Source organism: Pyxicephalus adspersus, chromosome 2 (genome assembly GCF_032062135.1).
Source record: "Pyxicephalus adspersus chromosome 2, UCB_Pads_2.0, whole genome shotgun sequence".
Lineage (NCBI taxonomy): Eukaryota > Metazoa > Chordata > Amphibia > Anura > Pyxicephalidae > Pyxicephalus > Pyxicephalus adspersus.
Window position 1 is genome coordinate 40324722 of NC_092859.1, and position 25154 is coordinate 40349875.

The 25154-nt window shown below is 40.2% G+C and overlaps 1 protein-coding gene across 2 annotated transcripts in view; it reads left to right on the forward strand.

Annotated features, from left to right (window-relative positions):
- NDST1 (N-deacetylase and N-sulfotransferase 1) overlaps positions 1-25154 on the forward strand; it is a 59880-nt gene that overhangs the window by 11160 nt on the left and 23566 nt on the right. Inside the window, exons 1-2 of one of the 2 annotated variants that reach the window (XM_072400530.1) lie at positions 17228-17361; positions 17473-17645. In XM_072400530.1, the coding sequence (XP_072256631.1) occupies positions 17640-17645 (6 nt within the window). In that variant the 5' untranslated portion in view covers positions 17228-17361; positions 17473-17639. Of the gene's footprint in view, positions 1-16546; positions 17362-17472; positions 17646-25154 lie in introns of those variants that run through there. The other variant, XM_072400529.1, reaches the window with a different exon arrangement.

Below are 25154 nucleotides of genomic sequence, written 5' to 3' on the forward strand. Positions count from 1 at the left end.
TTAAATGACAGACAGCACAAATGGCCAATCAGGCTCTCCAGCAGTGCACATGTGCTGACAAAAAGAGCGATGACTTTATCAGTGTGTGATTTCTTCTTTATTGTCAAATATATATGCAGGCTGGGGGGTGTTTTTGATGCCTGTTCTGTTTTGTCCAAGTTGTAGTGCAGCATAAAGTCAAAAGTCTGACTGTTCTGTATGTCACAAGTACCTGGATCACAAAACTGGCTGCACATAATTACAAAGCATTTGTTGGGATAAATCAGCCCAGTACATTTTTGTTGTTTGTTTAGCAGCTTTCATGGAGATCTCTTTTTATTAATATTATTTTTTATAGTTTTTTAACTGGCTGTTTTAATCCATATGTTGCAAATTAGATGTTTGTTACCAGGGTGTTGATTCTTCAGAATAGGAGCAATTAAAATTAGTTATGCAGCACTTTGCTTTTGAAATATAAGATTTTTTAAATGAAATCATAATGTTTCTGTACATGCAATACAACCATTAGTGGTTTGTTGTGTAATTGAATTTCATGCAGCAGTGATTCAGCATGAGCTCTGTATGTGGCACACAGCCACTAAATGAAGCACCTACAAATCTATTTAAAATGAACAAATAAAAATGACAGTGTTGTAAAGTAATATATGCAATCATGGCAAAAAGGAGCTACCCAAAATATCTTGTAGTTTCCATTTATGTTAATATACCGAGATGATAAAATGACACCGAATGTCCTAGAGCCCTTTCTGGCTGCCCTTTACATGTGCAGAAAGAGGAAATTGCAAAGTGTGGGTCACCAGCCCTTGGTTACAGGTCACTGGCACTCGCTGTTAGATCATGTTATCACTGATAGCATTGTAAATGTTAATCTGGGTTGCTTGTCTCATAGCTTCTGACTGTGGATGGAGGTGAGAATTAATTGCGGCCTTACGTCTGGAAATTATTGTAGTTTCAAATTGCAGATATAAGCAATTGACGTCTGTGAAAATTGCTGGTAAATCATGGTGCACGCCAGCAATAACGTCTTAAATTCTTTTTTGTGCCATGTCAAGTGATGCAGAATAGATGACTACACATCGTTAAGGGTAGAATATTTGCCTCCAACTGCTGCAATGTGCCATGGTAGTTGGTACATCTACTTTTACTAGTTAAAGGGATCCAGAAACTTCAACCTAAAAAGTTGCCAAAAGTTTTTAGGTGGACATACTCTGTGAAGACCAATGCAACAAAAAATATCAAAATATATCAATCAATGCCGATGCTTTTCAGGAGTTCTCTCAATTGAGTTTAGGAGTGCATTGTATTGAGTTCCTCTTCAATATATTCCTTTTTAAGATCCTAACCATTGTCTGTTGTACATGTATGAGGCGGATGTTTGTTTTGCTGCTTGCTGGTAGGGTTATCACCTGTCTGAGACTCTCAGTGGGAAATTAGCAAAGCCTTTTGTATGAGCTTTCTTCCAGACATCTCCCCCTGGGAGAGTGGTAATTTTTCCAGGTACCTAGAGAGATGGGCCGATGCTGGTAAACACCGCCTCTACAAATATGATATTCCCCAGTGATTTGCAGACCCAGAGTCAAAATCTCACAGCTTATGTAGAAGACCACATTGACACTTTGCGTGTTGTATACGAATAGCCCAGAGTTTCTATATTCTGCAAGCTGTTTATTAATGCCACATGCTTTGAAAGCAATCCACTTACTAGCATACAAGAATACTATCCTCCTCTGGTAAATTTGCAAATGTTTTATAGAATACCAGTTACTTGTCAGTTTAGCAGTATATGTGAGGTTTTACAACCCAAGTTCTGACATGATGATGGATCAGAACACTGGTTTGTTTAGATATCATTGTTAGAGATTGCCTTTCTAGGATTGTCATGCATTGCTGTGTGATTCTATTACCATTTACTTTCAAGCAGAACTGTAATGTTGTCGAGGAAGTATGCATAGCATAGACTTGGAGCTTATTGGGCCTTTCGGAAATAACTTCAAGGAGCTAACGTGTTGCAGTAATGTCAGTGTGAGCCTAGCCTAAAGGCCAATCAACTAGTGCTTTAAGAAAAAGGAATGTTTGTTATGGTGGGTGTAGGTACATGTTTTCTGCAGCCTGCAGCTGAATGAAGCAGAGAGGGACAGCAGGGAAGGTAAGAAACAAAGTGACTGTGGCTTTGCCTCTTGTGGAAGAAATGTGTCATTTCAAATTAAGCTGGCCAAAGAGATCTGCCTTGTTTCTGGTTGTAGTAGGATGCAAACAGTACCATTGTTTAAAGTTTCTTTCTTTTCTTCTGTAGTGGCCTTAAATATTTATGGCGATGCTCAGTAGTGGAATGGTGTAAGAACTATTGAAAGTTTTTATTGAAGTAGTCTATGGAGTAGCAAAGTGTAATGTACCTGTATGTTGTTTCATTATGTTTATGTAGATTTTCTCCCACAATCTAAACACCATCATAGAGACAAAGTCCTAGTCATCACTCAGCCACCATTCGGCACTAAAATAGTTTTTGTTATAGTTTATGTAGTTTAAGGTAATTGACAAAAGGATCTTGGACAAAAAACAAAGTCATTATTATGACCTGTATATAGTTGCATAGCTTGTTTAGCTTTTTCTCAAAGTAGTTTTGTGCTTGCTGCAGATAAAGAAACCAGCCTGCCTATTGATGAGGCTTGCCGTATGATTTAATCCATTGGTATCAGCACAGGCACCAACAACTTTCTGAATCCCATATTGGATTCACCTTTCATGCAGGCGGTGTTGTAGTTACAAGATATATAGCTCTTCAAAACTGGCATAGAATTCGAAACTGTTGGACATACATGCACCATGTTAAGGCTACTCTTGCACCAGACTGTCCTCGGTACAGAATCTAATGGCTGGCTTGGGCTTTCCTACAGTGTTTCCCGAAAAAAAGTCCTATCCCGTAAATAAAACCCCAGCATGCTAATCATGCAAGGGGGAAATATAAGGCCTACCCCGAAAGTAAGCCGTATGTGCTTCTTCGGAGAGTGCGGTCACGTGGTATGCAGAGGGATACCAAGAGGGCAGAGAGAGCAGAGAGAGAGAAGGAGATTTTAAAAGCCCTGGAGCAAGGGGTCAAGAAATCTCATGGTGGTTTTAACCTACTCTGGTGTGACACTACAACATTATTGGGAGGTTGGTGGACTCTCTTTTCAAAGTGTCGTTGCTAGTATTTCATTCATTAGCAGCAATGCATATTTATTGATTTTTTTTTTTTGCTTTTATTTATATTGATCACTATTCTGTGTCTGCATGTTACCCTATGTATCATGTAATTGTCAGAACATTTTCTTGTTATGTTGCACTTGTTTGCTTATGAAGCTGTGTTTTTTTATTAATCATTTTTGTCCATTCTTAGTCATGACTTCTTGGTAGGAGCAAGAAATATCTACCTTCTTGGTAGGAGCAAGAAATATCTCCTTTTGGTTGTCACCGACCACTAATTTTACGGACTCCATAGCACGCATGCGCGGGAGTCATGTGTTACTCAAAGGGGAAGACGCTTCCCCCAGAGTGATGTCATGATGCCAGAACCCGGCTACTGGTGGGCAGGTGGTGTCCAGAGAGGAGTCCTTCTCTTGTCCCCGCTGGCCAAAGTCGCGGACCACCGGTTGGCGACTGCTGCCATTGAAGATTTACCTTGGTAGGGGATTGCAGTTTTGTAGCCCAAAGCCAAAAATGTTTCATAGATTAAGTCAGTGGAAGTAAACTACTACACAAAAAAAGAATGTACTGGGGCCTCTCGCCAAACATAAGAAGGAACATTTACCAATTCCTTATTTCCAGGGTAGCCAGCACTTCCCCTTTTCTGGGTTTGTGGACTGGGCCTGGACGTCCTTGTGTATATTGCAGGACTGCTGGTCCTGATTTGTATGTGATCACATTGGACTAGACTTAGTCTAGAGTCTTAGAAGAGTATTTAACCCGTGTTTGGAGCTTTGCATGCCTTCATATAGAAATTGCATTCTTGCCTTCGGTGCCTAGATTGGTAATAACATGGATAATGTTAATATTAGACATATTCCTCTTAGTAGCTGTAACTTGACAGTAGCTTAAAAGGGTTTTCACACCTTTTGATGTAGTGGGAGTTGTGTGAAACATCTCTCTCAGGAATAGAACATAAGGGGAGTTATTTACCTTCTCTAAAAACACCTTTGCCTTTTCGCTAAAACCTGAATAACCCTTTAGCCTTGAGCCACAGAATTTTGGTACCTGCTTGTGTCATTTGGGGTCCGGGAGGCTCTTTAAAGTGTAACCAAAAAACAAAAGTTTAATTTATTACAGTTTACTAGTCTTTAGATATAGTGAGTCTATCAGTCGTTTACTTTTTTACATGGAGATTCTGCCAGTACAACACTTCCAGACCTCAGAATTAGCTGAATCTTACAGATAAGAGTGGAGAAAAGGAAATGATCAGCTCACAAGATCAATGGGTGCTTTCTGCACTCATCCAACAGAACACATTCAATAGTATATTTGGGTATATAGATCAAAGTGGACTAAATAAGAGAACTTTTTTGGGGGGTTGCTTATACGTAAAGGAGGCTGTATTAGTCATATCACTATGATCTGATCTTTACAGATGGAACCTAGTAGAAAGTGAGATGAAATCTCTTTAAGGTAATGGGGAAAAAACTAGATTCCCAGTTGTATGAAAATTAAATGCAAATGTATTGACAAATTTGAAAATTGTGCATTCATGCATATTTGCAAATCTGCCTTCCTGCCTAGTCTGTTTATTATCATTAGTGAGGTGATGAGGGCTGTGATGTAGTCATTCATTTTTGTAAAAACTAGGTCAGTAATAGGACACTTGGGGACTACTGTCCCACAATATCTCTTCCTGTTGGTTACATGTTTTTAAATTTGCAGAGGACAGGACTAGGAGAAGTCACATACCTTCTGTACAGTGATGGTCTCTGTGTCTTATATAAATATAGGGGCGTAATGACTAATAGGAAGCATGGAAAGCCTATGACCTGTGAGTTAAGAGTTAAAGCCAAGAAGTCATGAACAACCACAGGTCTTGCAAAGCAGCTGGAAGATCCTTTAGAAGAGCCCCTCAAAGACATTTCTGGGCGACTTCTGACAGACAGTTTTTCTGGCCACTCCAACCTCTGGGCTGGTACTTAAGAACCAACATGTCAACATTTAACAACTCACTACTTACTCACACCATTCATTCCCATGGGGGCCATAGGTGAGATACTACATGTAGTAACTTGGAAGAGATTGAAACGCGGCTTCACTGTCCATCTAGACTTTATTACAAAAACGTGGCAAGCTCTGTTTTCTAAAAGCTGAAAACTTTTATAGTTCCTTGTTTATAAAATGAAGGATCAGATATTGTATGGTGGCAATCTCGGCATTGTCATACAATATGTGACAATCAAAAACCTGGTAGTATATGAATTTAACTGGCGATCATTCATAAAAGTGACAATTAATATTATTTGAATAAAAAGGGCAATATTATAATTGCTAATATTTCTGCAGAGCATAGTTTCGGGTGCATGTAAATTTCAGTATGCTTGCATTAATATAAATAGAGCTACGATAACCAGAATATATGATTTGAGCTGCTGAAACTTTAGTCCTCCCTTTCTCATGCCAGGTATTAGGCGGGCTCACATCCCATCCATGGCTCTCTGGTCCATTTAGATGTGCCCTCCTAAACCAGTTTTTGCAACAGTTGAGTGCACTTTACATGGAAATAATAGCATTATTAACATTGCCCCTTTCATTCAAATAATAATTGTCACTTTTATGAATGATCAGCAGTTCAATACAAATACTACCAAGTTTCTGATGTTTCAAAAATTGTATGAAAATCATCATGCTGAATATATCATTTAAAATCACATGCACAGGTGTTAACGAGCCCTACTTGTATGGCCAGTTTTTCTTTCCTCATCGCGGTGTCGGCAGTATGTGAAGAAATTTCCAGTGAACACAAGACGAAGCAGATGAAGTGAGTCAGTGCGGCTTGTCATTACATCAGCACCCCATGTGTATGAGCTCAGAAAGCTGGTGATGCTGGGAGTAATACCACAAGGGAATATCAGTCACCGTGTGGCCAGGAGGAGGGGATTGGTATCTCAGCCCAAGTGCGGCAATCATTACTGACCAGCAGGAGAGGCAGTAAATACAACATGTACACCACAGATTAGCAGTGAGGGGCGAGTGCGCTGACTGGGGAGGGAGAGATTTCTTTTTTTTCAGTTCCTGATAAAGAATGTTGTGTGTGTGGGCTGAGATCTATCCTAATCTTCCATGTTTCACTAAGTGGAATTTATAGGAAGTACAGTCCGCACAATAATAAATCAAAAGCGTGTGTTCAGGTACTGTTGCATGTGTACACCATTATTAGAACATGCTCTTTTAATGTAACATAGAGATGAAAAACAGGTTTTTAGCAATTGCAGTTTACAGTGCTCTCCATAAAAATATCATCATCTGCTTTTCTTCCTCATAGCACATCACCATCTTTTTCCAGGCATTATCCAGGGTCAGCGTTTACTTCCTCAACTGAGATGCTGGATCAGAGGTTGGACATACAAATCCAGGGACCTGTGAAGTTCTCAAATCCCTGATGTAACTGCAGCATCTCACCTTTTGACTTAGTACAGTGTTTAGTCTGAACCCTGTGGAGAGGAGACTGAAGAAGTAGTTTCTTCTGCTTGCAGCAGAGTGATGACATGATCCTAGCCTAGGCAAAGTCACCAAAGTGCAGCTGAAGGACTTCTTTTTAATGGCAATGTGCAGAGATTTTTTTTATGTTGCTGTAGCTTGTTACATTAGGAACGAGATCATGCGTTACTGAAACACAAACCCTATTTAGGACGAATAGACATTTAAGTCTTTTCTATTTCAAGGCTCAGACACCTCTATTCAAAGAAATAGTACTACATGGTCCATTCTCTAATTGATAAATCTGTTTTGGTCTGGAGTCCCCATTACTTCTATTAGTACAGGTAAACAATACATGTGATTTGACCTAAAGGAAACGTTGAAGCTTTGCAGCTAAACACTTCCTGAATGTAATGGCAGCATGGAACTGGCATGTCTATAATGGCCATGTGGGTTCCCCTGGAGCATGGCACAAATGCAACCAGAGATTCTACACAATACATTTCTTTATCACTGTTTCTGATGCCATAATTGCAGATGGATTGATTTCATAGGTAAAAAGGTTCCTAAATATATAATTCAACATAGAACTTTCTAGTACTTAGCCATAAAGAAGGACAAGGTTGTCTTCTTTTCTCTATTACACTGTTGATGCCCCTTTCTTCTATGTTGTACCATCCCTGGGATTAAAATATTCCTAGTACTGCTACCTTGTGCTGAGGTCATGAGTGAAATTACCACCAAAGACTTGTCTCTGCAGTGGGTATGATCTCCCCATGTTTATGGTGGGTTTTTTCCCAAGTTCCTCTGGGACCCTCTGTTTCCCAGTTCTGTATGGTGATCCACAAGAGGCCTTTACCATGGAAGATTTGGGTATCTTTATAAGTTGTTTCTAACAGGACTCCATCACTTTGCCTACACATACTCCCATATCCGGCTTCATCTTAGCTGCTACAGAATACCCAATGCTACCCAGTATTGCGAGGAATAAAACCTGCTTCTACTAAGTTGTGCATCTTCCACTTTAAACAAAACCCTACCATGTCAGAGCTTTGGTTTGCCAAAACAAACCGCTTCAGCTAATGGACTTGGCAGGTATGATCAAATTTTCGATTCACCAAATTTCACATATATTTGTTCTGCAGAATATTGTGTAACTCTTCAATCTCTGCGCCATCTCAATTTTTACATTGATTTTCCGCAGTTTACACACACAATCAGACCAATAGAAGAATAAGCTGCTTCCCCTGGTTTTTGAAGCCCTTTGCTTATCACTTGTCCTGGTGTGTTTTAGTTGATGAAAACAAGCTGGAAGCCCTTTCTTCTTAGTAGAACTCAATGAGAGCAGAGGGCAATACGCTTTCTTCTGTGCAGCCAGTGGCAGCAACATATCTGTCTGGTGTTCTGGTTCTTCAGTGCCATATGAGAGAAACAAAGACAGAATTATCTGTTCATGTTTACAGACAAAAGCCTGAATTCACAAGTATAATGAATTTTTTGTATCCATGTGTCTGTTTAAATCCCAGTAAACTCAGCTGAAAATAGTCTTGTTTTGAAGAAAAGGCTCCTGATCCTGGTGTTAACTTTGTGAATTGTGCTTAGGGTCTCTATGTATGTTGTGGTTCTATCAAGATACAAATAATGCCATGTAGTGGCAATACAAGCAGTGCAAGTACATAAGTGTAACTCAGTATCAGATGCTTGCATACAGTGAAGCTTAAAGTGTGGGAGAAAGTCGAAGCACATAGAACCAATCAGTTCATGAAGCAATCTGATTGGCCTTTCTCTGTGTCACTCTGCTTACTCCTCTAATCTCCTAGATTGTAAATTCTTCAGGACAAAGTCCTCTCCTCCTTCTGTGTCACTTTCTGTATCTGTCTATCATTTGCAACCCCTATTTAATGTACAGTGCTGTGTAATATGTTTGCGCTACATAAATCCTGTTTAATAATAATAATAATATTAATTTCCGGTCACAGCTTAGGGGGACTATGATGGCCTGGGGTAAATGAATGTATTTTAATGGGAGTATCATTTAACCTGGACGCTCAAACAGCTCAGTAAACTATAAAGTGGAACTAAAGTCCCACTTTACAAACTGAAGAATCAGGCAGGCGGTTATTGCAGCAAGGGACAGATGAGGTGCCTTCTGCAATACCCTGTCTTGCCTGCTTGATTACATCAGGTTATATTTTAAAAAGTTGAGCTACGCATGCCTTAAGATACGATTTGGAGCAAACACTGCATTTTGTTGTTTGATCTTTTAATGGACTCTTTATTTTTTTCTTTTCTAGTAAACACTGTAGTATACTATATAAACCAGTGGTCCCCAACCTTTTGGAGCTCGCGGACTACTAAATGCATGAACTCCAGACCGCGCATGCGGAAGAAACTTCCCCTCATAGTGACATCATGATGCCAGCACCTGCCCACTCTCCCAAGGCAGGTATGAGCCTGTGATGGAAGAGTGGGCAGGTTGTGTCCCCCCACCGCCCTGAGCCTGTGATGCATACGGGAGATGTGATCCATGGCCCACTAGTGGGAGGCAGACCAGGGGTTGGGTACCCCTGATATAAACCACCCCTAAATTCAGTTCAATAAATCTTTCCTCCATGACCCCAAGTAATTTACCGTAGCTTTGTGAATTGATCGCAGAGTCTCTATAGTATGGTTCCATTAGGCATGATTGGTTTGCAGTCTGTTCCTATACGCTCCACCCTATGTTTCCCAGACAATATCAGCTCTATAGGCTTGGATGTGCATTTTCCTGATTTCCAAGTTCACACACAGTTCACACATTTAATGGAGCTGACTTAATTGACAGGGAACACAGATCCTACTGTATGTATGCTACATCCCAGCCTCAGCATTCTCTGCTGCTATACTTTCCAGACATTGCAGACACCCAGCTGTGTGTCTTCTTTATGATAAGACATGCAAAGAGGAGGGGAAAAAAATCTCATCTTCAGGTTGCCTGCTGTGTGATAACAAAAATAATCAGCTTTAGGCATTGTTACTTCTCCGTCTCCCATCCATCCAGCCTGGAACTAATTGCTCTAGGATGCGCTGCTGGATCTGACGGCTTAAAATGCGGGAAATCTCTCTAAATATCTTCTGCTAGCAGTAAAATAACAAACATGGGTAAAGTCATTTGTTAGATTGCAATATGTGGAAGTTAATAGAAGACTCCAGGTGTATACAGGGGGAAAATAAATTCTGTTAAAGGTACATTTAAGTCAGGCTCAAATCTTTAGCACCGCAGTGCATTGAATAAATAGGTTGAATAAACGGTACATGTCTATGGGTTACAACTAAAAGACAAAAATTAAATAAAAACCTAATCCCACAAATTACACAAAAATTATGTTTTAAAGAATGGTCTGATTTGGTGCAGGTTGGAAAAATTCCTTCTTGGTTCCCAAAGTCAATCAATGTTCTATAGTGGTATTACCTATAATTATTAATAGTGAGGTTAGGTAGAACCTAAGTTTTGCTTTAGCTTTTCATGATCAGGCCTGTCAATATTTCAGAAAATGGAAAGTCAGTGACCCTTCTTTTATAATTCCTCCTACCTGCCTGATCACTCCGGGTATGTGTGCATGAGCTTTATTGTGGGAGAGGAAGAAACAGAACTTTGGGCCAATCGGTTCATGAAGCAGAACCACAAAGAGATGAGTCACTGTGATGCTTCCCCTTCACTGATCAGGTACAGGTTTGGGGTGGGCTCATGAAAACCTGGGTTCAATGGAAGTAAGTTAATAAATTACCCATTATTGAAACTGGAAAACTGAGCACATCTTTCACCCTCAAATTTTCCATTGTTTTGCCATTTTTTTTTTCATGGCATGTTTATACTGTCTCCAGATTCTTCTTGTGACTCCATATAAGACAGTAAAAGCCCGTAGTTACTTTTTTCTAGATTTGTTACTAAGGGGTTAATATCATGGTTTCTTGCCTCCTATGTGCTCATACAAGGCAGACATATAAATTGTGAGAGCGTGCACAATGGCGGTTATTGTTAATCGGTCTGGCAGATATTACTTTACATGAATCTTAGAAAGTGATGACTAGGGGATAGTTTTCACAGTAAAGTGTGAAACTAAAAGAGAAAGAAGAATAAATGGAGACTGTCCATGCCGGACCTAATTTGTAAGGGTTAGAACATTTTTTTTTTAAGTTAGACTCCAATTTGTGTTGCATAGCCAAGCATTAGCTGAAATGTTTTCAGCCTTTTTCAATTCAGTCTTAGCAAATTACAAACAAATGCATCTGAAAAATGATTTTTGTGTGTGCACATGGATATAGACATGTACAGTAGATAGCTGGGATTTCCTGTAGCTGTTGGGTTCGTAGATGTTCCTTTCACCCATGGTCCTGCCCTTTGGTCCATGAGGCCCCCATCACCTTACAGAATCAATGCTGAGGAGTGAAAGGACCGGCCCCAACTATTACAATAAAGATGAGACTTCCCAATACGTGCATGTTAGCCCATATTTCTGCAGGTCTTTGTGTGTAAAGGAGTGTTACTTTTGGAACTGAAGATAGCTGTGGTTTCCCCTAGCTGTGCACCTAATTGTACTGATTTTAGATCAGTCGTATCTGTTTAGCATGGTATGCCTATCGCCTACTTGATAATGATCCCTCGATCATGTACTGATGTACCCGGAATAATTATCTGTATTCCTCCTCAGTATGTAATTTTGTATAGAGCTGATTCTTTTTTTCTTTTCTTTTTTTTTTTACCTGTACTATTGTAATTTTTTTTTGTATAAACCTAATCTCCTCAAAAAAAAATAAAAATACATATGTATATTGATGCAGCCATACTTTGTTACAGTGGGTGCTCTTTTCCTTTTAGCAGATGTTTGGCAGGGAAATTAACCGATTGCAGTAGCTTGTGGCATCCATCGTACGAGCTGAGAACTGAACTTCCCGTTTTCTTTCTCTGGAGACCATTTTAATCTATTCCTTTGGAGAATCCACTGAGAGCTGCTGTCACCTGATACCTAGTTGAATTTCCATAGTTTACATCAGTGTCATGAGGTCAGGAAGTATTAGAAAGCTCAGCAGGGAAAGATCCAAACATTTCTTTTTCTACCTATTCCCAAATGTAAGTGTAAAAGTTATGGATGGGCACCTTTGGTATACCTAGCCCAGCTGTATACTGGCAGATCACACAAGTATGGCAATCCTAAAATGAGTCATGTGACTGGAGCACACATATAGAGGCCTAATCGGCTGAATTCTCAGATCTACTGCAGATCTCTTTGTTGGTTTGCTACTATTTTCTATTCTGTTTGTTAGCAAAGCTTTGACAGCAGATTTTATTTTACATGGCATGTTAATAAAACAGCCTACTTTTTGCATTTGAAATTTTTGTCATTTGATTTGAATGTTTAAACATCTGAGTCTTCATCACTGAAAATCTTAAAAACAAAAGATAATAAAGTCTAATTTTTTTAGAAGTTTGTCCACATTATAATTGATTAGTACACAAGAAAAAGAAATGTATTCATTTGCATACATTGCAAAGTTACCATTGCCCCAAAGTATCTAGTGGTTTATTTTAATGGCTAAGGCATGGGTCATCAAACTTTTTTTGGCACTAGGCCATTTCAGGGGTGGGCAGGAGCACACCAGGCCAGACTCTCTCTCTCAAGTCCTGCCCTAATGGCTCCGCCCCCCACCAGAATCCGGCTCCAGTAGTTTGTTTCGGCCGCGGGTTGCCAGCCGGCATTAGGCCGGATCGGCCGGGGGGCGTTTAGGCGGAACAAACTGCCGGAGTTTGCCGACATCTGGGCTAGGGCTGTACACACGTCAGATGATTCTCGGCTGATTCTCTCTCTATCAGATGAGAATCTGGCTTGTACGGCGTTCGACACCCGGATGACTTTCCTGGCGGATCCACGGACGAGGAAGGATCGTAAATAAAGTGAAAGGGAGAGAATGCAGCGGGGTGCCACTCAATCGTTCTCCCCATCCCCTCTCTATAGAGCAGAACGGTGCTGTATGTACAGCGCTCGTTCATGCATCGTGCAGTCGTTTGTTGTTGGAAAGGATTGTGAAAGATTCTACAGTTGTCAGTGTCATGACTATAAATGCCGGTAGCTTGCCAATCAGTACCTGGCTACACTAAACTCATTCCTCTCATTTATTCAGTTGGCGCTATAAATTCGGGCTTGAGTTGTTGAGCTCTGCAAACAGTCATTATTTAGCAGAATAGTCGGTGTGCAGCCTGAAAACGTGAACAGGAGCCTAGAGCAACACCTGGCTGCATATTCAAACATTTATGTTCAAGTTTTTCCTATTTGTTTTTTATCTTGGAATTAAGTAACAGAAACAAGTAAAATACCAGCACCAGCTCATAGAAACAGAATTAGGTCCCGCCATCTCTATTTTTGTTCAGCTAAGGGAATATTTTATTCCTTTTGCTCAGCCTAGTGTAGAGTGGATGACATAGATATGAAATATTTATTCTTGTAGCACAGGTGTGTTTAAAGACATTCTTTGCTGTCTGAGTAGAGTGTCGTACCATGACCCGCTTCTGTCTCATGTGTAAATTGTTTTATGACAGCGATTGTTGGCATTGCCATGTTGCCCAGGGAAAAGCAGAGGCAAATTACCAAAGTCACCTCTCCTGTCTACTACAATGTGCTGGGGATTCTGTAATGTCCCTGACAATCACCTTTTGATAATATATTCATAGCGTCAGTCAATATTCAACCTATTCCCATAATGTTTTAGGAGGTTCACGGGTACAAAAAGAGGAAATAATGAAACAAGTGAACAAAGGATGGTATTTTATTAAAGAATGAATGTGTTTGTGTTGTCTCCATGGCAGCTGAAATTTTAAATCAGAAGCACAAGTATCTGCATTGGCTACCTTAATGTGAGAAAGATAAAATTACATCAAATCCTGAGAGTATATGTCACCATCACACCTTTGTTTTATTGAGGCATAAAGCATATAACAAAAGGGGTGCAACACTACTTCTTCCTCATTTTCTTCCTAGTTGCTGTAGGTTGGGGTGCCATTTATTTTAAATTTTGTCTTTACCCTGAAAATCTACCCAACGTCACACAACTTGCATAGCATTTTTGTGGTTGTAGTGTTGTAAAATCTGGTGCATACCCATTAAGATATACATTCTAATGTGTTGGTGACCTTCAGGGTGAATAGACTGCCTGACAGCAGGCAACTTGGTGCTTCAAAAAGGCATTACAGCAACCCATAACAGTAACTGGCCCTTAAGGTAAATTGGCTCACAAGAGAATGGTTGCAGTGCATTAAGGAATTTCATGGTGACAGGTTTGCTTTAATGAAGCTTGTCCAATATACCATTATTACTCCATACTGTACGAGATGGAAGTCAGCTGTCTGTAGGAGAATATAATTCTTGATATTAATGTCTTTCTCCCTACATCCTTAGTTCTGTGAATTGCATTTTTTTCTTCTGTCATGTACCACCTCCCCCACATATGGACCCATTACTGGTCTTAGCATTGTGAGCACTGGCAGGGATATGTGTGGGATTGTGTTAGGGTAGCTCAGCACAGTAGGATGGGATTAGGGTGCAGTTTGAGAGCCGTGTTTGCAGAATGCTAATGCTGTAAGTGGAGTAGCTGAAAGCTGCAGGGCAGCATTTGGGTGCCCTTGGAAAGCGCATTAGTCGTGTCGGATCCTGCAGATCTGGGAAGAATAAAAGGTAGTCTGTTAAAAAAAGCTTTGGGGAAACTTGAAGTCAGTCTGACCGCTCGCTTGGCAGTAGAAGATTAGATCGCTGAGGAGCACCTGTCAAGGTGTTGAGGCATAGCAAGGAGCTGGCTTCTCCCCAGAGGGAGTGTGACCTAGATAGCAGCATTCTATCTGCTTGTCACTGGGCAGGTTTGATTCATGTGGAGCACTGGGAGGCAGACAGGAGAAAAATGTTTTGGGAGTTGAGAATGCAAATGAAGCTTTAGTAATGAGAGCTTAGTAGCTCCAGCAGAGCTGCATTGTGTGGGATGTTCTCACCTCCTCTGATATTGAAAGGGTGTTTGCAGATAAGAGCAATGGTGATTAAAATGGAAACATTCAAATATCTCAGGGGTATTAACACAATTCAGGAATATCACAGTGCTAAAAGCAAATATCTTCTGCTGCCTGCGGACATCAAGGAATGTTTGCCCATTCTTTCTGTTTACTGAGAAATCAGGGGAGTTCGTATGTCTGGAGGCCTTTTCAGAGAGAAGCAGACATTCCTTAACTGGAGATTGGGAGTAGATCAATGAGTTGGATTTTATTTTCGGCAGATTATTATTGATTGCATGTTAAAGAGAAGCAGTTGCCAAATTAAAAAAAAAACAATGTGTGAAAGCAAAGAGAAATCAAGTGTTTTTATTTTTCATAAATGATAATTTTCCCCTCTTGATTCTGCTAGCAACTTTTTCAGTCCATTTCCAAACATAGCCCTTCGTCTCCAACCCTACCTTCACCTTACCAGGAAAGTAGGAAGTTGATGGAATTAGATTCCACAGTGGATTATTTTATTTTCACCCAATAGAGACCAATGTGAGGAATGTCTGCTTTCCTCCCTCCCCTTCTTGGTTTTGTGTTCTTTGTCCAGTAAGAGTAAATGTTGGCTGTCAGCACTTCAGATGGTGCTGTAAAGGTATCTGAGGTTAAAGGAATATCATTAGTAGTTTTGGGCTGAATACGCAATGATACTCTTATCCATGGATACCAGAAGCCACCCAGTTCCTTATTTAGGTTTAGTTCATACTGGTGGCTCAAATACTCACGTGTGGTGAAAAGAAAACATTCATATGTATGGCCTGGTACTCACATAAGTGGTTGGAGGATGATATCAGCGGTTAAAAAAGTGACATTAGGAGTTCTGCAATTGGCAATCATGGATGACGGGCACCGCCAGGTTTATATCTTTTCATTTTAATGAAGGGCAGAAAAGTAATATGGGCAGTTAATATCCTCCTGATTGACACCTAGAATTATCCCAACATTTTCTTCTCTTGCCTTATCAGATGGACAAGGCACCAGCCAGTTCGATTGGTTTTCCCTGAGATAAGACTAGGTCCAGCACTGTCTGCTCCCTCCAATCAATCTTATTACCATACACTCTTGGGAAATACAGCTGTGAACGTTAAACGGGAACTATGGCTTTAAAGATATACATGTGAATGTGCTCAGCAGTGAACACGCACCGCTCAAATATTACTAACTGGTAAATGTTGCAATAATGCTTTGTATGAATAAGGCCAGTTTCAGATGTGTTCCACAGGCCTAACCACACTCCATTTTGTGCACATGGTTGAGGTGAGGTTGCAGCATGGTTCCTGGAAGCTTCTATGATGGAAGACCCACACCCACCACCACTAATGCAAGGGCAACGTTTAGCCTTGGATGTGCTTTGCTGATCCCTGGCATATAGCAGCGGTTTGTGATGCGTCTAAAGCTAGGTACACATTAGACTTTTGTGATTGGAAAGGATCTTTCACGATTCTTTCCAATGACAAATAAAATATGCATGAACGAGTGATGTACATACAGTGCCGTTCTGCTCTATGGAGAGGGGACGGGGAACGAAATGAGCATCGCCCCGATGCGTTCTCTCCACTTGCATTGCGGTCGCTCGTCGATCGTGGAATTACCAGGACGGATCAGTGAACCATGTCCTATGGCCTCTATACACAGATCAGATTTTCGTTCTATACTAGCCCTAAATCGGACGAGAATCATCTGATGTGTGTACATAGCCAAAGATCAGTTGCAAGTGTCATGGGTGCTAAGCCTGTTGGTTGGGTTGTTTTAGACAACCCTATTTCTGCACAATGTAGTTGTTTGCTGGACTGTATTTCCATGTTTTATTTATTTACTTTTTTTTGTTCGTTTGTTTTTTAGCTAATAAAGGCATTCAGAAGTATAATACACCATCACAGGCCTGATTCATCAAATGATGTGTGATCGTCACTTCAAGCACTTAGACCAGAGACTCCCTCCGGCGCATCATCTCCTCAGTTTTGACAGGGAAGCCATAGATAGGTTAAGCTCGCACACCCGATTCATCCTGGACCTGGACTTTCAATGGACATGCCATGGTGACATGAGGAGGATGAGTTAAGGGTTCTTGCAAAGTAACAGAGGTGTCTGGGCTTGTGTTTGTGAGTGCTTGTGCCCACTCCTTCTGGGAAGGTACAAGGACCATGAGCTTGTCCCTGAAGCCACGCAGGTTTGGGAGGCCATTAAGCCCGCAACTGGTCCTCTTCCTTCTTTTTGCCTTCTGTCTTCTTAGCGTTTTCATCTCAGCCTATTACCTTTATGGCTGGAAAAGGGGACTGGAGCCTTCGGGTAATGACGCACAATCCCTGGACTGTGATGAACCTAAAATCAGCCCTTCCCGTCTTCTCCCTGTGAAGCCTATGAGATCAGCGGATTCATCCCGTACAGACCCGCTGGTGCTTGTCTTTGTGGAGAGCCTCTACTCACAGCTTGGCCAGGAAATAGTGGCAATATTGGAGTCAAGTCGTTTTAAATATCGGACCGAGATAGCCCCGGGCAAGGGTGATATGCCCACTCTCACTGATAAGGACAGGGGGCGATTTGCACTAATTGTGTATGAAAACATTCTTAAATATGTTAATTTGGATGCATGGAATCGAGAGTTGCTGGACAAGTACTGTGTGGAGTATGGCGTGGGGATTATTGGCTTTTTCAAGGTAAGTGTATCTTGAATAAATGCCAGGTTTCAGGGATTGATGGCTTGACGTGTTCTATTTATACCCTGCCGTACAGTTTTCTTGATTCTAGATAATTTGTCTCTTAAACAGGTGCAAGTACTCCCTTGACAACCAACAAGTGTTTAGATTGCAAGTAGCAGTCTCCCAGTTACAGAAAAGTGAACAGTTGAAGCATTTATTGAACTGCACCACAGAAGCAGTTGTCAAGTGATGGCTTGGAAACTGCTGCAAAATACAACATAGCTGGAAATATTCAGATGGATGTAAAAAAAAACAAAACAAAGTATCATATTTTTTATTAGTTATTTAGCTTTATAAGGGTCAGAATATGCGGTGTTCATCACTGTGGATTAGTGAAGTCTTTCTAATGAATTTATTTAGGCATGACTTGAAATTACCCCCAATAACCCCTCTAGAATATAATAGAATAGATCACTTTTATTATGCCCTATGACATAAAATTCTTGTAAGGGCAAATGCTAGAAGCAGCAGGATGGGTGCTTTAGGTCAATTTCTATTGAGGCATACCCCGGAACTACATCCCCCAAGATGCCTCTACACACAGAGGGCCTGATTTATTAAAACTCCCCAAGACTGGCCAGGGTACACTTTCATCAGTGAAACTGGGTGATCAATGTAGTGTGCTTTTAAATGCTTGAATACTGTGACATATAATAATAAATGTGCAAGTACATCTTTTAGTGCATACATTATCATTGTCCAGTGTCCTGATTTACATTTTGGACAAATTGTAGTGTTTTTGATTTAATAACATTTTTAAATTACATTTTTGGTATATTATTTCATTTTTTTTCATAATTATTATTTATTTTGTGTTTCAAACTTTATCATACCCGGAAGGTATTCGTAAGTATTTAAGGCCCACAATATTAAACAACAAATTTTCATGCAAAAAATTGTAACGCTTTTTGCATAAAAATACTAACATAAATAGAACGCTAGGGGGGTTAGCAAATGTTTGCATTCCTGGACCAGATCCATGCCAGGTTTGCTGGATCATCTAGCTTGGCTGCTGAAAGTGTGATCTATCCAGCCTTGGAGAGCTTTATTAAAGGCCCAGTGTGTTAATAGGCATTTACAGCATTGTTTTGCTGGGGGGTTTCAATGTTTTCAAATTGAGTAGAACAGAGGGAAAGGGGGAGAGTTCTGTAGTCCAGCAGCCAGGGGTGACATTGTTGGTTGAGCTTTTAGGGGAACAAATGCACTGTGTTTAAAGCACACAAATTAATTTAGGAGCAACGGAGGTTCAACAAGTTTTAGAAAAATATTATGATGATCTGACAAAAGAAAATTAGTTTGTTTGGTGTTACAAACCTATTGGCAACTTCTTTTTACACAATAGAATGATTTAAAGTTAAATGTTGGTCCAAAATATTTCATTTTTTGTTCTGTGTACTTTCCAAGGGTGATTGCCAAAGATCCCACAGTCTTTGGTAGTTTGCTTTCTAAGAGCACTGACATGGTTTCCTGAGTGAAGGCTGACTCATGCATTCTCTTTCTGCGGCATCACCAAAATGCATCTTATTAATCCAGGTCAAGTGGCCGCAATTCTCAGACAAAGTTGTAAATGAGCCTTTATTCTTGGCGAAGGGCCTTACTGGGACGCCTGCTTTCAGCTTTCTATTCATAAAATACCCCTTCCTTTGCCTCCCGGTTGGCTGAACAACACTTTGTCTACTAGGCGTAGTTAACGGCTGTTGGGTTTGTGTATTTTTAAGGGAAAGTTTGAGTGCCAACCAATATACCATACAGGGAGAACATACAAAGTTCATAGAGAGCGTGTCCTGGGATCCTGGGGCTGCAAGGCCAGAGTGCTACCTACAGAGACACCATTCCACTATAGGGGAAAAAAGCTTAGCTTTCGGTAGATTGGGAGGGTTTAGAAATCTTGTCATGTCTTTATGGGTGTTAAGGTAATTGTAGGATAATTCCTGTAACATTACTTTTTAGTGGCTGCTTCTATCTTTAATATTTTGTGACCCCGTAGGAGGATTCTCTTCCTGTCCGGTGTATTTGTGCCACTTTAAACATTAGGTTGGTTATATTTTTCCCAGCAATCAAACAAGTTATCAGTGAAACTTACCAACTATTCTAATCTTTACAAACACTTCTAAAATATTAACAGGTAGATTTTTTTGTTTGAAATCACTTCATCCAAAATGAGTACTTCACTTAAAATATATGTTGTGCTGAGTTTAACCTACAAGGGATACAAGAAAATCAGTTTGGAACCGCCAGCCCAAAACCTATATGATCCACTTTGGTTGAATTGACCATTACTGACTTACTAACCTAAATGATACCTGTACATAGGCCACCATGGTTGTCCTCCAGAAATGTTTATTCCCTGGCTATCTCTGGCTATAACAAGAATGCAACAAGTACAGTCAGATTTTCAGATGTGTATTCCTACATAGCTACAATACTCACCTTTAATTGAGAACAGTCACCTCCTAGTAGTCCAGAATTAGAAAGTGGTGCAGATGCTGTTATATCACGTCAGTGCTGCTCTCTGCATCATCTACCACCCACTTCCAAGAGAAGTCCAAAGAGGCCAGAGTCCATCATGTGATTGACCAGACAATGTCCTAAAATAAAAATAAGTTAAATAAAAAATACAAAATACATTTCAAGGTAGGTCACTGGATTGGGTTGGCTTGGAGCTGGAGGTGGGCTAAAAAGTATTGAAGCCATTGGATCAGCATTGGAACAACTCAACTAGAAATTTCAGATGGATATATTGCTGTGGCAAACTAAAGCTCTGGCAAGGATTTTCACCTCCTGACCTGTGCTGTCATTGCAATAATTTCTTTACAGCACAAGATGTCCCATTGGAATACTGAGGAGATCCTGGGAATGCTGTGCACTATGAACTCTCCCCCCTAGAGGGTCACCACAGCGCCCTTTTGTATAGTGATGCAGAGACCATGTATGAGGCCCATCATCAATTGAAGAAGCTCTGAAGACGCAGTCTGTAAAACAACTGGCCTGAAGATTATATAAAACTGCGATATTACAGAATGGAGGGGTTCCATGATGCTGATAAATTTCACTTGTTTTCTAAAGTTGCTATCTTCATATTTAATATTGGGTTTATTATGATGGCAACCAAAACATTTTCACCCTCGTATACTGCGGTGGGCGTTTTTAGATGGCCATTCTTGGCGTGCACAGATTTTAGCACATGCAGCTGCATAGTGCGGAGCAGATCCACAGAGTATGTGAGATGGGTCTGTTGGTGTAGCCATATGTCAGGAATTACAGTAACAATATAGATTTTATGTTGCACAACACATGAGGTCTGGCCGTGTCAGCAGGTTTCTCTGTAATCCGATATTTACTGCCATGGCTGGAATTGCACGGGCCACCTGTTTACTTAACTTTTCACAAGTAATCCTGCGCCATCAGCTGCGGCCAAGGAAAAATAAATAGACTGTTTCTGTGCGTATTTCTGAAATCCACAAACATGATGTCGGTTACCGTGTTGTTCTGCGTAGATTACCTTCCCTCTGGCTTGCTGCCTAATGTGTGCCTAATTTTAAGATCCAAGCAAAAGACGAAACACGGAGGTGAAATAAATATATATATAATGTGCTTCACCGGCCAAAGAATCTGTAATTCAGTGTAAACAATCCTTCGATCCATGTGGCTTGGCTGTGCTGTTCAGCGGGTGACACCACAGATTTCTGGTTTGGTTTTGCAGCTTTTGTTGTCACCACTATGCCCATCGTAGGGCTGAATGTTGGGCAGTTAATCGGAATGATTACGCTCCCACATGTGTGCCTGCGTGTTCCATGTTCTGCATTACTGCAGCCCATTCATATGCATAAGGTGGCTCTGCTTTAACATGCAATACTCGTGGGCCTTACTGTATGTGAACAATCCCTTAGTGATTAGCTTGACCTGTGTTTTTTACATCTGATAACTTCTGCTTGTGTATCTGTCCATCCTAGGCTCATTCATGTTTGGACTCTTTCAGAGATGCTGTTAAGCATTTTGTGCTGCTTCATTTGCTTCAACTGTACTCCATTACAGTTCAATGTCACAGATCATTAATGGAAATGCTAGGTGCCCCAGATAACTTTTTCCACTTTAATGCCGACTTTTGCTGTGTATATTTAAAGCAGTACTGCAACCCATACATTCATCTTTAGTAAGGGTTTTCCTGGTGGTTGCATGTGTCCTGGATGGCATGAAGAGCTACCAACTCTATGGAAGCTCTGTGCCTTGATCTACTAAAGATGGTGAGCTCAGAGGCTGTTGGCTGTGCTCCACATCGGTTTGCATGCAAGAGAAATCCTCTGCAATCATCACAATATGTGGTCTTGCATGGTTTCGCATTACTCCTCCCAAGACATTACATTTTGCATTGTCTTATTCTCCTGCTTTCAATCATTCCTTCTAGCAGGAGGCAAGAAGACTGAGAAAGATGGAAGATACAGTGTTCTCCCCTGCCCCCGTGGGCGGACCACTCGGCACTTTTCAGTAACCTCACGTTTTTTGGGTGGTTATTGAAGAGTTGGATCACAATACTGGAGGCTAATACCCGCCTACAATTTCTTCCCTCCCGGCTCAAAAAAATTTCTGGGTTGAGCACTGAGATGATCTGCAGTTTTAGGTAAATCCACTAAAATTAAAAAAGACACTGCCTATGGTTAAATTATCTGACACTTTCAGTGCTTGGTTGTCCTCTCCCACCACATGGACCATCACTATGATGGGCTGCTTTGCATCCTTCTATTCACCTACTCCTGAAAGCAATGCCAGCTTTGGGGCAGCAATATCAAGGGGGACAGTTTCCAGGATTTGGAGTATTTTTATGTACCAGCATTACAGGCAACTGTGTTCCAGGAAGTCAGGAATTTTAGTTTTCTGGAGGCTTTTATTACAGCTGATACAGAAGGTTCTTGTTACCTTTATGCGGCCTGTAAGCCAATGGTTCATGTGTTGAAAAGCCAATGGTTCATGTGTTTCAGCATGCATAAATTTCTGTTCCCCTCACTCACCTCCACTCACTGTGGTTTCTCCTACGGTTCATACTTTAGTACATATGAGTGGAACAGCATACAGTCTACCACCCAACAAATGACTTTTCAAGAAACAGGCTGCCAGTAGGGTAGATTTATATATATATTTAGTATAATCTCCTTTAAGCTGGTATCTTCTGTATAGAAGTACCACTGCACTGGCAAGTTGTGTATTGAGTACAATGTAGTTGTGACAAATAATTTTCGAAGTTATATATAGCCAAAGTGTTGTTTTTTTATTTAATAGGGAATTTTCCCAAAATGCGATGACTTTAAATCTTATACATTTTTTCACATATGTCCCAATTGTCCTCTGTTCCCACTCACCTCTTGTTCTTGGATTTCTTTTGAAATTGCCATCATTTATTGTACTAGTAGTGACTGTAGTCAATGGGGACCATCCTTATTTTAGTCTACAATAAGTTTATGAATAATTTACTGCCAGAATTGTCAGTCCCAAAATTTGTATATATTTGTCACCTATTATGGCGAATTGGTGCCCAATACACTGATAAAATGGGTGCATTTGAATGAATTTGCTATTGTCTATATATAAGTTTAGTGTTTTACTTTTGGTGTTGGCACCCTTCAACCACTGATCAGATGGTGATAAAGTTACATTCTAATAGGCATCTTCGAATAGACAACTGGTACTGAAATGCAAGCTGAGAGTGTTATTGACAAAACATTATCTTGCTGTCTTGCTGTGTGCAACACTTGACAAAAAAAGTGATAAAAAAAACATCTGTAATTTTGTTTTGAAAGCAACGGCATTCAACAAATGGCTCTCTCATCATCATCGGAGCCCAGTATGCAGCTTGTTTCCACTAATGAGCAGGTGCAAATTTCTTTTTGCTGGCTAAGCAAAGCTGTGTAGGTGAGTGTGATCTGTAATAGTGAGAGAAACTGAACTAAGGGAAATCATATTAAGCAGAACTCCAGGTAAAAATAAAGCCTTGCAAAAAAAGAAAATATTAAAGCTTTTGCTTTATTACTTACATTAATTCCAAATCCGTCTCCCGCAGTAGTTCCTTTCCACCTGTGAATGTCTCTAGTCTTCCAAACTAGATCAGGGCCTGTTATTTATTCCATATTCTCCAAACATTAAAGGGAGGTCATCACACTAGCTGAACTAAGCAGTGCTTATGTATCATTCAGTGAATAATATTAATTACAGAAACAATTACCACCATCATCATAGGACCAGCAGGAAGACCCTTGGAAAAAGGTGCAGTGCTGGGTAATATGTTGGCGCTATATAAATCCTGTTTAATAATAATAATAATAATAATAAAAAGGTGGGAGCAGAGAAGTTCTGCTGAAAGAGTGGAATTTTGTCTTTATTAAAATAACCATCCACTCAATTCATCACTCAATTATGGGATTATATGTATATAAAATAGCGAGTGATATATATTTTTATATATATAAAGACATACATACACACAATCCTAAACCCAGCCCCTGTATTGTGACCCAACTCTTCAGTAACCACCCAAAAACATCCGGATGGTTACTGAAAAGTGCTGGGGGGAACACTGTGTATATTTAAATTTTTTTTTTTTACAAGTGTAGCATTTTAGTAGAATATACATTTCATTTGTATGCACAAAGCTATGAACATTTTGCAGGCCATTGACAGGCTTTTGTTTCATCTATCTGCCAACATCTCGAGCTGTGTACAGATGCTAGGTTTTCATCACTTTGGGATTAACATTTGTAGTAATCATGGGTGAGAATCTTTGGAAGGACGGATCACTAACTGACTGCCAGGAACAACTGACATTGTTTCCTAATTGGAAACATTCCTAATTAATCCTCTCCTCATAACCTTACAAAATAAGTTGAAGCTATTGTGTTTTGCCTTTAAATCCCTCTACAGTGCTTGTCCCATTTACCTTTCTGACCTGGTACACAAAATACACTCCTAACCGTCTTCTCCACTCCTCCAATGACTTACTATGTACTTCTTCACTCATAACCTCGTCACATGCACGGCCCAAGACTTCTCTAGTGCTGCTTCTTCCTAATCCTTTTAGGCTTGCTCCTACTTCCCACACATTAAAAAATATTCTAAAACTTATCATTTTTAAGCTTGCCTACGCGTCTTCATTTGTCTCTTAACCCATCACTACTTAGCCACCCCATCTTATTGTATACTATTCTGCCCACCTCTTATATTTCTAAGCTCTTTTAGGGGGGGTACTCCCATCCCTGTGTCCGTATTTGTAATTGTCTAATAGGCAGGTTTGTCATTTACAACCCATTTCATGTACAACCCTATGTATTGTGTTGGTGTTTTATAAATAAAGTTGATAACAACCCTGCTTTTATAATTCTCAGTAATTCTACCATCACTGGAAACCTCAATGCCAGTGACTATTATTACATCAGGTTTCAGTCTAAAAAAGTAAGAGGGGTTCTCCTCATTTTGCAGAGATTTCCCCTTACTTCCTGTTGTATCTTAGGTACAGGAAGTGAGGGTAATACTTCCAAACAGCCACAGACAGCACAAAAATAAATCTGGAGAATTCTAAGGAAAGGGTTTGTTTGTAGATACGCTTTAATGTCAGGGTTTCTTAGCAATGGCTAACATTTCCTTAAATTCCAGTTTTGAGAAGCATGTGGGTTATATTTGTTCTCTCACCTTAGCTCTTACTGGATAACCACCTACAGCAGAATTTGAAGAAAAGTACAGGGTACACTCTGGGTCGTCTCCCCTTT